Raw genomic sequence first — 15,751 nt, 5'->3', positions numbered from 1 at the left:
TCTCCAAAGGGCCTGCTTCCTGCCAGCTGCGTACACAGCACCCCAGGGTTGTCTTACAACCTCGCCATGTGACATGGTATTTCTATCACACACATAAGCAGTCATGGCCTAGATTCCTGAGCGAGACATTAGCCTTCTGCCTACTCATCCTTCAAGACTCAGTTCCTTAGGGAAGCCTCCGCTGTCCCCCAGGCTGCATAAACAGCATCAGTGTCCTCTGTGCTTGAACTGACCCCAGGCCGGCATCATTGCTTAGCGGCTCCAGGAGACCTGTGGGCCCAGCTCACAGAGCTCATGGCGGATGCTTTGAAGGGTCCTGGGACCAAGGACGCGCAGTGTACTGCTCCACCACAAGGCTCTGAAAGGGCCTCTCTGGGGTCTTCCCTCCTTTCTCCCAGCTCCATTTCCTGATTCTGTGTCCTCTTTCTCCTCCCACCTCCCCAAGGAGTCTGAAGTCTCCCTCCTGCCCTGGGAATGTGTGATTAATATAGGCAGGATAGGTGGCAGGGTTCTGGGTCCTATTTTTGGCTGTGGCCTCATTCTGGAATGTGCCCTGAGGTCAAGTGACACTCCTCTCTCAGGCTGTGTAAGGAGGAAGGAAGAATAACACTCTAGCTGGTGTTCCCCTGAGGGAGCGGGTCGGGCAGGCAGGTAGGCAAGACTGGCAAGACTGCCACCCCTCTCCTTCCCGCCACTTTGGCTCCTGAGCCCCTTGGCTCTTCTGTTTCAGGGTGGGGTTGGAGTCTCAGTGTCCACATCCCAAATGACGCTGGGACACGGAACTCTGGCATCCGGGTCTCCAGCAACAGCCTGGCCACCGTCAATCCCACTCAGATGAGGGGAAAACAGGACTCAGCTCCAACACTTCCCGGACTGGACCTCCTGAAGTGGGGCCTCTTCCCAGTATGTCTGTCGGGGGGTGGGGTGGAGCTCTTGTGTATTTTCTTTCCTTTTCAAGCCTTGAGGACACTGCCAGAGACCTGACAGGGTGACGATGTTCCCATTCTGAACACTTGTTTTCGGTCTTGGTGTGAGGGACATCCAATTCGTCAGGCTGGTGACTGTTTTATCTTCTTTCCATGTGGGTAGCCAAGAAATGGAGAGGGGCCTGGCCTGGCCCCTCATCAGGAGAGAAGCACAGTGCCAGAGCAGAGGGAACAGACACTTGAATGCTAAGAACTCTGAATCAGGCACTTTACATATATTGTCCAATTTAATCTCACAACCCACTTAAGCTAGATTTTACCATTTCACCATTTGACATATCCCACCCTAGGCTATGACATGCAGGAGGGCAAAGATAGTATGTGCTTTTGTCACCTCTATACACCTAGCACAAGGCCTGACCCTAGAGAGTGTTTGATAAATATTTGTGGAATGAATGAATAAATGAAGCAAGCTCTATAGACCTTAGGGAGGAAGAGACACTCTCATAGATTTTAATGTCCCTGATTTACAGATGCTGAATCTCAGACTCTAAATATTTAAAGGAAACTTGCCCAAGCTCGTAGGGCTAATAAATGAAAGAGCCAAGATTCGAGCCCACGTCTGCCTGACTTTAGTGCCTACTCTTCCCAGGGTGACCTACACATTCTAAGTGTTGCAGTTAAAGGCTGAGGGCTCCAAGTGACAGTTCTCCTGCACACCCATAACTGCCACTTCTAACACGTCCCTGACCCCCGGGAGTACCATGGCTTTACAGAAACCTTATAAAACTGCACTCTCCCATACAGTTAGTGTTGAATTCATAGAAATGAATTCAAATGAAATACAATTTAAAAATTCAGTTCCTTAGCCCCACTAGCTACATTTTAAGTGACATATTTCATGTGGTTGGTTACTGGCTACCACATTGGACAACAGAGATCATTTCCATCATCATAGAAAATTCTGTTGGACAGCCCTGTTATATAAAGTATTAACCAGGGATTCTTGTTTTCTCTGGCAGAGGGCTGTGTAAGGATGAGGGAGCGGGGGCTATCTGTATTGGTCTTTGACTCTAAGCTCCTGTCCTGATGAGAACCCCGGGGATTCCCATTTTTTTAGGCAGTTGCTAGTTTTCGTCTCTTTAGTCCCATTTCCACAAGGGGCTCTTGGAATTACCCCACTGTCTCTGGACTCCAATCTGAGCTTCAAAATCCCCTCATCTTTCCTCCCAGAAGGCTTATGGGCCTTTATGCAAATAAAGTTCTTGATGGCTTTTCTCAATATCCCAGAGTTCCTAAAGAGGTATGCAAATTAGTCCACAGACACCCAGCCCCAACAGTTACTGCACTCAGAGGAAGATGGATTTACCAAACTTTCAGCTAGGTATAAGGGTAGAGGGGCTGCTGACAGAAAGAAGGCAGGAGAAACGAGCGGCTAAGTCCTGTCATGGCCCAGCACAGCACCCACACAGCTGCTGTAGTGTTCCTCGCAGGAGTCAGTCTACCAGTGGGCCAGTTACACAATAGCTCTTCAGAGACTCCCATGCTGCAGCTGCCATCTTGTTTCTCGCACGGAAGTACTGACTAAAGGTCTAAGAATTATTTTGTTATGGTCATTGCTACTGTCATTGAATTGCATAAGCCTTTAAAAAGAGGCACCAGATATTTTCAGCCTCAGGATTCCTAAATCTCCTTGGTACCCAGGGTGGGTGGCAGTGAGAAAAGGTTAGAGTCATGAAAGAGTGTGGGCTCTTCGGTCAGACCGCCTGGGCTCAACTACTGGCTATGTGACTTTGGGTAAGTTAACCTCTCTGTGCCTCAGTATCTCATCTGTGCAATGGAAGAATAATAATACCCATAGTGCCTCTCAAGTAGTAGTTAATCTTGGGCCTAGTTGCTCTGGTTGGGTGGGGATAATGAATGTGGCGTGCTCCTGCCTGTGGCTGGAACAAGAACCAGGAGAGATAAGAACAGGCTCCTCTCCCCAAAGATACCCTTGGACAGCAAAGTGAGAACAGATGCAATCTCCTTTGCTGACAAAGGAAGAGTCCAGGATGAGGGTACTTAGGGAGGAGAGAAGAGAGGGTGGGGGAAAGAGAGAGAGTGGGAGAAAGACACCCAGGGTTGCACTGTTGGGGACCAGCAAGCAGAGACAAAGTGGAGCAATGGGGCAGAGATGGGGAACCTCTGGGACCGCTATGGAGGCCCTAAGAGCATTTCCCCACCCTTCATTCTTGGCTCCAATACGTCAGAGCACAGAGCTGAGCCCTCACTGACCCCTTATTTCAAGCACCACTCCTCATCTCAATGTACCACAGAGTAAAGGGGGAAACAGCCTTCGGGTCCTGGTGTGACCAGTGATAACTCAGATCAAAGCAATTCTCACAGTCATCACAACCAGCAGTTTCACCCTGTCAGCCCATTAAGAAGAGAGGCTGGTGTGTGAATAAGCAGAATGTAACTTCAGTGAGACACAGATGGTAATCCATCCCCACCTCAGGCCTCACAGAAGGTGGGTGCCCTTTACCAATTAGATGTCCTGATGACAGATTTAAAAATTTCCATTACTAACAGCTAACAGCACCTAATATGTGTTCAACATACATGATCTCATTAAATATTTACAACCCTGTAAAGGATATATTATTCACCTCCATTTAATAGTCTCTCCATTTCAGAGATGATGAAACAGGCTCAGAGAGATTGACTATATTGCCCAAAGGCCCTGGCCAAGCAGGAAACCAAGGCTAGGTCCCGCTATGTGACTCTCAAGCTCATGCATTTAACCAAAAGTACCGTGTTTCCCTGAAAATAAGACCTAGCCGGACAATCAGCTCTAATGTGTCTTTTGGAGCAAAAAATTTAAAAATTATAGTAAAATAAGACTGGGTCATAATATAATGTAATGTAATGTAATATAATATAATAATATAATAAATACCAGGTCTTATATTAATTTTTGCTCCAAAAGACGCATTAGAGCTGCTGGTCCAAGCTATGTCTTATTTTCGGGGAAACAGGGTATACTATATTCCACCGCAGACTCAAGAAGAGTGGTATGGTTGTCTCTCACTTTTGCTTCCTCCCTTCGCCCTGCTAACCCACCAGGAAGTTTTCCTGCCTAGGAATCTTGTGAAAAGGCATGTTTTAGGCCAGCTGACCTTCCCTAAGAAAGCTGAGATCATGCCCTTCAGTCTAAGCCACAGGCAGAGACAAAAATAGGTATAGATAGATAGATAGATAGATGAAAGAGAGAGAGAGAGAGAGAGAGAGAGAGAGAGAGAGAGAGAGAGAGAGAGAGAGGATTCAAGGCCCCGCTCACAGAAATATAGAGTTCCAGTTATTCCACAGGGGGAAGAGGATTATGCTTAATGCTTTATATCTCCTATATAATCCTCACACTAACCATAACAAGTAGGATTTTTCCGATAGGAAATCTGAGGCTGAAAAGGTTTAACAGAGCACTGCTTTCAAGGGTGAGTTTGGGATTCAATTTCAAGTCTGACCATATTCTTTCTTGTAGAGGGTTAGTGCATACTTTTATTTGGAGGCTTAATGAAGCACCTCCACAACTACAAAACGTTCTTTCTTAGACTTTAGTGTTACCAAGGGGTCTGGAGGAGTAACTGTGGAGCTTAGACCTCCGTCCCTGCTGGTGAAGTTAGGGGGAGACATGGATCAGATGCCAGTGTTTCCCGTTTCAAAGCAAGATTCATGCCTCATACAGAGCAGTGATGTTCTCTGAACGGTCCCAGGTCACATGAGGGGCTTAGCCAGCTTGGGGCAGTATTTTCAGTGGATGACATAGTGCTCAGCCCCAAAGGAAACTTAGGGGAACCTAGGGAAGGACATTGGACAGGGGAAGTGACCAGGGGAAAAGTTATTTGTGGCTGTTAATTTTTGGCTTAGATTTCCCTCTAACGCTTTTTCTCCAAAGCCTCACTCTTTATGTTCAAGCTGGAATGTATTCTAAGCATCCAAAAAGCCAAACTGGAAAAATAGAACAGTTGAACTCTGAAAAGACTTGTTACCTTGGCTAAGAGTAGAGTGTGGCGCTGGGGCTGGCCAAGTGGGTTTGTGCTATGAACACACACATTTCACCAACACCAACTTTTAGAAGGGTGCTACCTGCTGTGAACCCTGATAATTACAGGGGGAAAAAAGAAGAAAAAAAGTTTTGTTTCTAAAGGTAGTAAAAAAAAAATGAGATGACCCCTAGAGGGAGCTTCTAGCCTGAGGCGGTTTCTAGGATAAGCATTAAACTGAAAGTCTGTCTTGAAAGATGGAATCAGAGCCCTGTCTCTGGTTCAACCCACTCCCCTCCCTCACTACCATCATGTCTACCCTTGGACTTCTCACTGGCTTAGAGGAGTGAGAAAGTTCTAAACCACCTTTCTTTCACAACGTTTCTGTGCAAAGCTTGGACAATGGAAAAAATTAAAATGGCCAAAGTCTAAGACAGCTTCTCCTGGGAGTGATGGACTCGCAGCACAGCTTCTAATTCTGATTTCCTCTGCCTTTTTCCAAGCATTAGCAGTCTACGTTCTTCCCACTATGGACACATCCAATGAAGAAAAAGGAACTGGGACCAAGTTTTCTCTCCATTGGGGCTGGAAATCTGAGGGAGCCCATGCTTCTCCGGGTGACCCGTTCGTCAGGACTTGATAACTCCTCCCCAGTCTGGAATCCTTCAGACAGGCACGATCTCCCCCCTTTCTGCTCACACTTTCACATTTTCCCGTGTATGATTATTTGGGCATGTGTGTTATCTTTTGCTAGGATGTAAGCTCCTTGAAAGGTCCTATGTATAACACCACCAGTTCCTAACCCAATAGATGCTCAATAAATGTACGGAGTGGATGAATACAGGGGTTGTTTCAAATGATATCTCACTTTGTTTGAGACAAATTAGGGGCCTGAATAGAATCGGATCCCAGAGCAGGCACCTACACGGCAACATACCCTTTTGCTGTCGTTAAGTACTACAGTGTTTCCCCGAAAATAAGACCTGGCCGAACCATCAGCTCTAATGCGTCTTTTGGAGCAAAAAATAATATAAGACCCAGTCTTATTTTAATATAAGACCAGGTATATAATATAATATAATATAATATAATATAATATAATATAATATAATATAATATAATATAATACCGGGTCTTATATTAATTTTTGCTCCAAAAGACGCATTAGAGCTGATGGTCCAGCTAGGTCTTATTTTCGGGGAAACATGGTAGTAAAACCCAGGACCAAAGAATTCAGCTGTGTGAAGTGCTTAGAATTACTTCTCAAAGAACCTGAATACTCAGACAGTAGTAGTGACGTGGATAAATAAAACCAGCACATGGCCCTCAAACTCTTACATCCTGTTCTACTGTGTTTTTGCAACAGATTTGCCTTTCCTAACTGCGCCTGGCAAAGGCTGATATTAAAATGAGTTTGGGGTTGCTAAGCAAACAACCACTTACAGGACCATGCTGAGGATACAGAGAAGGGAGACTTGGCAGAAAGTGCATTTTAGATAACTTCTCCTAAACAATGAAGTGTGGTTCTTTTATAAAGCCTTCCTATTGAGGTCAACCAAAGGGGCAGGATAATGTAATGGTTAAGGATCATGGACTTGGGGAACAGAATCCCATGGTTCGAATCCTGGCTCTACTGGTTTTAACTTTGTCAGCTCTCTGCTTCCATTTCTTTATTTGTAAGTGAAGGAAATAGCACAACCTTCAGAAGGTTCTTACAAAATTTTAATTAGTTAAAATGTGTAAGTGTTTAGAACAATATCTAGCATGTAGTAAATATTATATAAGTATTGTTACTGAGGTTGAGGTTGGTTATTCCCTCTGCACTCCCTAAGATTTGTGGTAATATCTAAATCCTCATCATTCAAATACCATGCAAGGCATGCTACCTGCCCTCCTTCAAAGCCTGGAAGAAAACACGTAGTCATCAGGAACGTGTGGTGTGCCTGGACGAGGGGTGCTCCTCCTGGGTCTCAGAACTTCTGCAAGGCCTCCATCAAGGGGAACTGACCTCCAGGACAAGTTCCCAAAACCGTGTATGCAGAGACGACCTCCTTTACTGTTCTTTCACCTTTCCCAGGCCCTGAAGGAAGGGCAGATAGAGGAGGCACACCCTAGCCCCCTTTCTACCTGCTGCCCTACCCTCCTCCTCGGGGAGAGGCTCCTCCTGGGGCAATAAGTCCTTACCTCCACCTCTCTACTCCTTTTACACAGGACCCAACAAGTTCTTTGAACTTTTGTGGTTCAGATAATAAACAAAAGTCTCCTTCCAGAAAAAATTTCTTCCTAAGTTACAAAGAAAAAATTTCCTTCCTTTCTTCCAATCTTTGTAAAATTCTCCAGGCATAAAAAACCCTTTCTAGCTGTGTGAAAACTGGGTTGTTCTCAAAGTCTAGCTAAAGGGCCTCTGGTGACACCTTAGTTTCTAGAAAGGCCGTCCAGGGATTGCAGCTATCTTAAGCATTGGATTGAAGTGCTGTAGAGATCCCCATCACATTTCCTGGAAATAAAAAGGAGTTAGCAGAAAGTAAGTCACCAGGGTTCTATCGAACTTTAGAATAGCAGGTCGTTTATAAAACAAGGACTGTTCTTTTCGGGGAAAGAGCTCTGAGGGTAGTAGGCAGATCAGATTAACCAGCGAAAAGAACAGGCATGCTCGTTACAAATGAAAATCCAGCCTTCACCATCACTGGAAATGAATTGATGAATTGATGGATGGTGGAGGGGTGGTAAGGAAAAGCTTTCTGAAAGGAGTGGTTGCATTTCGTTCCAAACGGAAAAAAGAACTGTGCCTGGAACTACTGAATCCATGTCATAGGGCATCTGGTCTCTGGACTAAAATGGACAATGTGTGTAGGGTTCTACGATTCCATTTCTTAAACCATACTGATAGAAAGAGTATCTGGGATGCCCTTCTATCAGTATCCAGAAGGCATCAATTTATATCCGTTTGCTAGAAACCAAGCTAGACTGATGCTATGCCCATGCTTGTCACATTTCTTTCTAGCCTAAAGGAATATGAAATTACTTTTAATCAGAATCTGTTTTAGGGGGACACGATAACCCAGTCTTCATGCTGCAAAAGAGGCTATGGCACCACATTCCCCCAATTCTCAACAGCACTATGGGAGGAAGAGAGAAGGAGCCTCAAGAGCTGTAGAAGGGCATGGAGACAACCAGCGTTTAAAAATAGCCTCAACCTGATGGCTGGGAAGGAAGTTTATGTTTGACTTTAACATTCGGTACAAAAAAAAAACTCCATAAAAGCAATGTCTAGCTTATTTTGTAAATGTGGTTTTTCCACAATTATTTTTGAAACTCTTGAGTGTATAGAAAGAAGAGATGCGACCTACAGTATATGCCAAGGTTTGTCTAAAAATATTTTACACCTGTTCTCTGTTCTGCACACTGGTCATATTTTATCAGTGAAGTAAAGTACTCATAATGCCAGACGGAATGTGTGTTTCCTTCCAAGGCCTCAATGTTTTTCCCTTCTGTGAAGCAAACCTCCTTTTCTACCTGCACTAAAATAAAGCTAGGACCATTATCCATAAGATATATCTACCACCAGACCTACACTTTAACTACTCCTATCCCGGAGCCAGTATTGTTTAAATAGGAACAACCATTTTAATACTTTCCACAACAGCAAGGACACTTTAGCAAACATTTTGGCGGTTCCCTAAAGGAACATCAACTTGTACACTGGGTTTCAATCAATTTGCTGATTGTATGAAAAAGAATGAAAAAGAATGCTGAAACACTGGTTTGCCTATCAGTGCCTCAAAACAAGAACTATAAAGTCAGTGGTATTTATTACTGAAACACGAATAGAGTAACTTTTAGGATATTATTGTAGAATTTTAATGTAATTCTCCGTTGATGCAAATAACAGACTGGGCAATGAAGTGTTGATATAATACTGACAGTTGTGGTCTTCATTTACTTTTCTGATTTCAAAGGGCAACAAACCTGGGTAAAATTCTGAACTTCACGACTTCTAAACACTGTAAGCCTCTAAGAACATGTTCCATTAGTTCAATGACAACTCTTCATAGCAAGATTAGTTCCTTATAACTCCCTGAGGAAGTATATTGATATCACTATACCCATTTCGCAGATGAAGAAACTGAGCCATCTGAGTCAAATGACTTAACATGCTTACAGAAGGAGTTAGACCCATAATTTCATATAGCCTCTAGACATGATCTGCCTCCTGACTGAATGTTTTCTTCTAAGGTTTGCCTAATTGTGAGGTGATCTCAAAGCTCCACTTACAGATAATATGTATAAAGCACATCTTCTAAAATATAAATCTTAAATTCAGATATTGAGAAATGGTTAGTAGCAGTTTATTCTTTACAAGTCAAATACCATTAGTGACAAGACTTTTAGCCCAATCTAAACCTCCAAAAGCCCAACTAAGGGTTCATTAATATTTGGTCCAATCAAATCCTAACTAACCCAAAATCTAAATAGTAGACACTTAGTATAAGATTTAATCCATATAGTATAATAACTACAGAAATCCTTCCGGGTCATTTTCAAAATAGTTTTTTCTGGCTACTGTGGAGTTTTAAAACGTTCAAAACTAAGAGCAACACTAAAGAGAATGTAAGTTCATCCATAATAGCCGGTGCTTTTAAAATGTGACCAGTTTTCATTTTAAACCAAAATATACTTTGATTTTGTCAAGAAAGGCTTTCAGAAGCCTCAGTTTGAAATAGGGTAATTTGATTTCCTTACTGTTTTTAAATAAAAGCAAAAAGACCACATCTCATATCTATACATATAGAAATCACGTATTACAAAGTTGTGCCTTAAGATAGTTTTTCAAAGTAACTTAAAACAAATCATAGGTACTATGTAGGAACATATTGAAGACTATTCTGGTAACTTATTGACCTTTCCTTACCGTGTTTATCAATAAACACAGGTAAGGAACATGTGTGAAAATAACTACAGGAGATCAAATGTTTGTAATTTTACTTAGAAGTGACCAGGGGCACTAAATCTACAATTTGTACTCCAACGGTTCTAACATGAGAGAAGTAATTTACTCAACTGAATTAAAATTAGAGCATTGTTAATGATTTCTAAAAACATTTCCAGATAGCCCGTGATTATAGTTTATGGCCACGGGAGATATAAAGTACCTCTCTCAGAACATCACCATGACTTCTGAGCATGGCCAAGAGCCTACTAAACTCTTCTCATTAACATTCTTGTAGCGATTCTACAAGTCACATAGCTAATACATCAAAAATGGTCTTACTCTGCCGACTTCAAATCAGAACAGCAACTAACCTGAGGGAACAAAGCATAGAGCTTAAGGCAGACTGAGTTTGAATCCCAAGCCTGCCACTTACTACTGGCCATGCAATCGTGGATGTCAGGCTGTGCCTCAGCCCCACTTCTGTAAACTAAGTTAGAACTGTGCATGGCACATACTGTGTTTCCCCGAAAATAAGACCTAGCCAGACAATCAGCTCTAATGCGTCTTTTGGAGCAAAAATTAATATAAGACCAGGTCTTACATTATACAATTTTATATTACATTATATTTTATATAAGACCCGGTCTTATATTAAAATAAGACCGGGTCTTACATTATATAATTTTATATTATATCATATTATATATAAGACCTGGTCTTATATTATAGTAAAATAAGACGGTCTTACATTAATTTTTGCTCCAAAAGACGCATTAGAGCTGATTGTCTGGCTAGGTCTTATTTTCTGGGAAACACATTAGTATGTGCTACATGAGTATTTAACTGAATGATTTTTAAAAATTAAAAGAAAAAAGGCCCCAACACAAGTGTTCTATTAATTTCCCAATTATATGCACAAAGATATTGATCCTAGGTCCTTTAAACATGAAGACAGTATCTTCCTACTATAACACAAAAACTGAACAATTCTGATTTCAAGTGACCTCCTGGGCCAAACTGATTAAGCATAAACTGATTGGCATACTAATCAACATAAATGGGTTTTATTCAGCAATGGCAATTTTGCATACTTGTTTTCTAATAAGGTTGTTTTCCTCTTATCTGATCTTATACTAGAGTTGTTATCCTGCTTCTGACAAAAGCATGCAGTCTAGTCAAGTAAGGATATTTGATGTGCCATGCCTATGCTATTTCCTGTGTAGGGAAAGGGTGTGGAGTAAGGTCTCCAATCAGTATTTTACGTCTTTAACTTTAGTATGTCCAGAGAGATACTTTATTTTTTCTATATGTTAGTGACTATTTAAAATAACCTAAGTCCTGAAGATTGGTTAGATTTAAGTCTCTCAATTAAAATGCCAGTGGATTAAGACATCTATGGGAATGAAATTAACAGCAACACATGTTGGAAAAACATTTTAAACTCAGGGCACCTTTAGTGTCACCTTCAAAAGCTCAATTAAATACAGTCAATACTGTCATTACCTCTGAGGGGCATTTTGACTGAAGGCCTACATTTGCCATCTAACATAGGTTAAAGCTATTCAAAAAAGATTTAACGATACACCTGATTTTAGGGAAGATGGGCAGTTAAGGAATATTCTAAACTCAGAGCTGTTTTTTAATATCATCTTCTTCACTCATCGATGAGCCATGCAATTGATAAGGCAGTATTTTGGACACCAGGATAAGGCCAGGGGCTGCTACATTATCTATATAGAAGCCAAAAAGATAGGAAAGACCTATTAAAGTGTAACTCATCAAACTGTCAACCCAGTCTCCACACAGACGGTCAAAAGTGTGATGACACAGTGGGAGAAAAAGATTTGGGACTAAGATGCAAGCTTTTCTTAGGTGTGCTATAGACAAAAGCATTAAAAAAAATTTCATTCCTAATGAGCAAAAAGGGCATGAAAACAGAGCCTTTGTTTGTTCTTTTTAAAAAAAAGATCATAAAGTCCTCAAGAATATTAAGCTCAAGTGACTGTTTTCTTAAAACCAATCAAGACAAAATTTAGTTTGTTTTTTTCAACTGCCAAACATATGTACCAATATGAAATTTCCCCAAGATTTTTTGTTAATACACACATCTCTAAGATCTGATATTCTTACTTACATTAAGCTCAATTATTTAAAATCCAAACATATGTATTAGTGTTCCAGATTATTACCAATTCTATTGTGTATCTGACCAGCTGCCTTATTCTGATTTTCAGAAAGTGTTAACTTGAGCTTTCATTTATAAAAATGCAGTTTTTTCCCAAGTTAAACCCATAACTTCACCCAAAAGTGTCCAGCAAAAACCCACGCTTAAAACCTTTACTGATTGTTCTTATAGCTATTCAAACTTTGTGATCACAAAAAGCGCATAATTGATAGTGTTGGCAGACCACATCTCGGCTGGTTCCCCTCACTATCCCAATACTTCTTCATAGCCTCATTCTGTCCACTAAATGACAAAGGTCTCACCATGGAGCTGACAGAACAGCTTAGCTGTTATTTCCAGTGCTTGTTTCCTTAAAACTTTTTATTGCTTTAAACTGTATGGGTAACAGACAAAAGGCTTTTGTAGACTGGTGTCCAAAAAACTCATCTGAAACTAAATTTATTTCACTAGTAACCCAGACAGTGCTGGTTTCTTACTATAAAAGTACATAGAATGTTTTTTCCCTTCCCATTCAAGACAATTTTCTCACCAATGCTATGTCAACACTGTTATTTATTAATGGACATTTAAATAGTGAAATGACTCATTTCTTTAATAGTCTCTCCCTTCCAACTCATCAGTTTTAAAAAAACTCCAAAGCTACAATTTGCCATATTATCTATAACTAATCTTTAACCCCCGCCCCAAACCAGCAGGACGGTTATCCCAACTTGCAAAAAACAACAAACACCACGCAAACTTTTTTGCTGGGAAAATGCACACAAACACTAACATTTAGCAACTTGTCTAATCTTGAATAGATTTTGATCATAAATTTTCCAGCTACATACAATGACTGAACTTTAGACGTAAGGATTAGTAAACAGACCTAAATCTTTTTAAATAGGTGAGCTGCTTTGTCCAAGCAAGTTTTATGAGCTATTCATCTCCCACACAGAAACAGAAAACTGACCCAATGGTCTTTTTCCATATACCTTTCAAATAAATGCTCTTAGGTTACACAAGTGAATTTCATTTTATCACCTCTCTTAGATGTTAGCATGACCCATTTTAAAACGCTATAAAATAGGGTTGACTAGCCTTAGAATACCATCCCTATCCTGGGGAGACACGTGGACTGAGTTGCTAAGAAAAAATAAAGCTGTACCAAGCATTGGTCAGGCTATGGAGTGTTGACAGGACAGCTTTTTATGTGGTAAATACTATCTGGTACACTAGCAAAGCAACTGCTTTCCATTATTCCTTTGTGATTCAATGAGTCAGACCTTTCTGCATCATTAGCATTTACAACATAACTCCAGAGGTAGATCTTTGGCAAAGGCTTAAAAACAAAGATCACAAAAAGCTTTTTTAATTTTAAAGAATTTTAATACAAACTTAATATAAACTATCTCAGTCCCTCTTAACATATAAGACACTGACTCAAAATACTTTTATACCGTTTTTTCAAGTATTGCACAATATAGGTACAAAATTAATATTTACGATTACATTTTCTTCCATAATATATAGCAAAAATCTTTAAACCTTTAACAGAAAATACATTTTTTTGAAAAAGCAAATATTCATACATTTTAATTCCACCACTAAAGGAATATCCTGTACACAATTTTTAGAATAGTTGATGTCTTTAAGATGGGTATCTTACAATTTCAGTAAAAAAAATACAACATGAAGCTGCTGCTGTCACAGATCACTGTAGTAAAAAGATATAAATGCAATACCATGTCGTAGAAACTATATATATCCTCTGATATTTTACAAACTTTGTACTAAATTAAATTATACAATTAGAAAAGACCAATAAACCCACTTATTAGTGCCAATTTTTTATAAAAAAAAAAAAAAATCAGCCACGTCCTTGCTATATCTTAAATACTGTAAGAGGCCATATCTGAGAGTATACTTTAAAATATACAGTCAGTATAAAATAACTTTGTGCTTGGTTGGCAAATGAAAAATGATGCGTTTTATTTTTGTAACCAAGCTTGAATGTATCCTTACTATAAGCTTAAAAAAAAAAAAAAAAAAAAATCTCAAGGAGGTGAAAAAAATCCCCCTTGGGCCCGAGCATTTTAACTTGTACGATACATTTTTTCTTTTTTCAGTTAGCCATAACAGGCTGGAATTGCTGGTTAGAATACTGCATGTTATTTAAACTAAAATTCAAGCCATCTACAAAAGACTTCTCGTTGAGGCCCCCATAGGCCGCAAACACATCAAAGGCATTACTGTACTGGAGAGGACTGAGGTTAAGGGGGCTGTCACCTGGGAACATTCCACTGGTACTACTACCTTGACCCTGCATATTAGGAAAAATAAATTCCTTGGCATTAGGAGAAAGAGCAGAGGTTTTCTGCTGTTGCTGCTGCTGTGGTGGTGGCGGTGGCGGCGGCTGGGATGGCTGCTGCTGTTGCTGTTGCTGCGGCTGCTGCTGGCTGCCCAAGCCGAGCCCATACAGACAGTGCATTGAGGAAGAGATGGCTTTCTGCTTCAAGAGGTCATTCACATTCAAGCCAAGGTTGATAGGAGAAGTACGTGCAACCTTGTTGCTGCGGCCACTATTCTTCATTTTGGTAGAGCCGAACTTGGTGGCAGCAAAAGTGGCAGTGGTAAAGGTTAAAGGCTGAGTGGACCGGGGCATGAAGGTAGGGCTTACAGCAGCAGAGTGACCAAAGGGAGGTGATGGAGAGCTGGACACGGATGAGGCTGGGTCACTTATGGGCATAAAAACCTGGGCCTCTGGGTTAAAGCTGTTTTTGATCTCTTTATCCAAGTCACATCCATTTTCATTATTATCATCCACATAAAGCACCTTCACTGGTCCCTTTTCACCAATTTGGTAGGAAACCTCAAATGGGTCGATCCAAACACTAAGATCCTGCGGCAGATTGCCTCGAACATCGTCAATGTCCAAACCACTCTCTTTGGATGCTTGTTCAATTACTGGGTCCACTTTCTCCCCTATGTGTATACATCTAAACCCTGATCCTTTGTATGGCTTTTCAGGATACCAGTGCCCTTCATATTTCTTCTTAAGAAGTCTTTCAAGCTCTTCACCAAAAATGTTGACACGTCTCCTGGGAAGCTTATTGTACAAATATGAAATAATAAAATTTAGTGCTACTTGGATTTCAAGCTGCATAGCTGCTATGCCACAAAGTTAGATTTGTGTTTCAACTCCCCACACACACACACACCCAAAAAAGTGTTCAGTTTGTGGCAGAGTAACAAATTTTCATTCAAAGTGCTGGTATTAGTAGATTATCCTTCACCTTGAGTGGTCTTGTTCCTTAAAGAAAAAACAAAACAAAAAGCAAACATATACAAATAAGATAAATGTAAGTCCCACAGCGCTTTTTTTACCCCCAGAATAATTTCACTTTCAAAAAAGTCAAACAGGCTAGAAAGTCTGAAAAATATTATCAGCACAAAATAAAAGAACATACAATAGAAAACTGTTTATTCAAATTCAAAATCTCATTGGAAAACAAGATTTACAGTTAAAACAATTATTCTTAACCCTATTATTTGTTTCTGAAGAGTTCCAAGAAGAAAAATAACTCCAGAATATGTAGTGTATTCCTTCTTTTTCCTCTCAATTCTCACAAGAATATTTGCTGAAAACTATACTCAGCATACCCATCCACCCACCTCTACACATATATGCCAGTTTTAGAAA

General features: G+C 40.6%; 1 protein-coding gene and 1 long non-coding RNA gene across 2 annotated transcripts; one reads left to right on the top strand and one right to left on the bottom strand.

Annotated features, from left to right (window-relative positions):
* The first annotated feature begins 571 nt into the window (after nt 1-571).
* On the top strand, nt 572-5,794 carry LOC109447048 (uncharacterized). The gene is made up of 2 exons (XR_002137313.2): nt 572-651; nt 5,455-5,794. It is a non-coding gene; the product is annotated as an uncharacterized LOC109447048 (long non-coding RNA).
* An 8,174-nt stretch (nt 5,795-13,968) lies between these two features.
* Nucleotides 13,969-15,355, bottom strand: TOB1 (transducer of ERBB2, 1). Its single transcript, XM_019730980.2, has one exon. The coding sequence runs from the start codon at nt 15,212-15,214 to the stop codon at nt 14,174-14,176; it is 1,041 nt and encodes a 346-aa protein (XP_019586539.2). The 5' UTR covers nt 15,215-15,355; the 3' UTR covers nt 13,969-14,173.
* Between the last annotated feature and the right edge of the window lie 396 nt (nt 15,356-15,751).

This window comes from Rhinolophus sinicus, linkage group LG15, assembly GCF_036562045.2.
Source record: "Rhinolophus sinicus isolate RSC01 linkage group LG15, ASM3656204v1, whole genome shotgun sequence".
NCBI classification, from domain to species: domain Eukaryota; kingdom Metazoa; phylum Chordata; class Mammalia; order Chiroptera; family Rhinolophidae; genus Rhinolophus; species Rhinolophus sinicus.
Note: the sequence above shows the minus strand (reverse complement) of the source record. Positions and strands in the feature narration are given on the sequence as shown.

Bases quoted from the DNA above. Each gene is read 5' to 3' on its own strand.
- TOB1 (XM_019730980.2), bottom strand. From the start codon at position 15,214: ATGCAGCTTGAAATCCAAGTAGCACTAAATTTTATTATTTCATATTTG.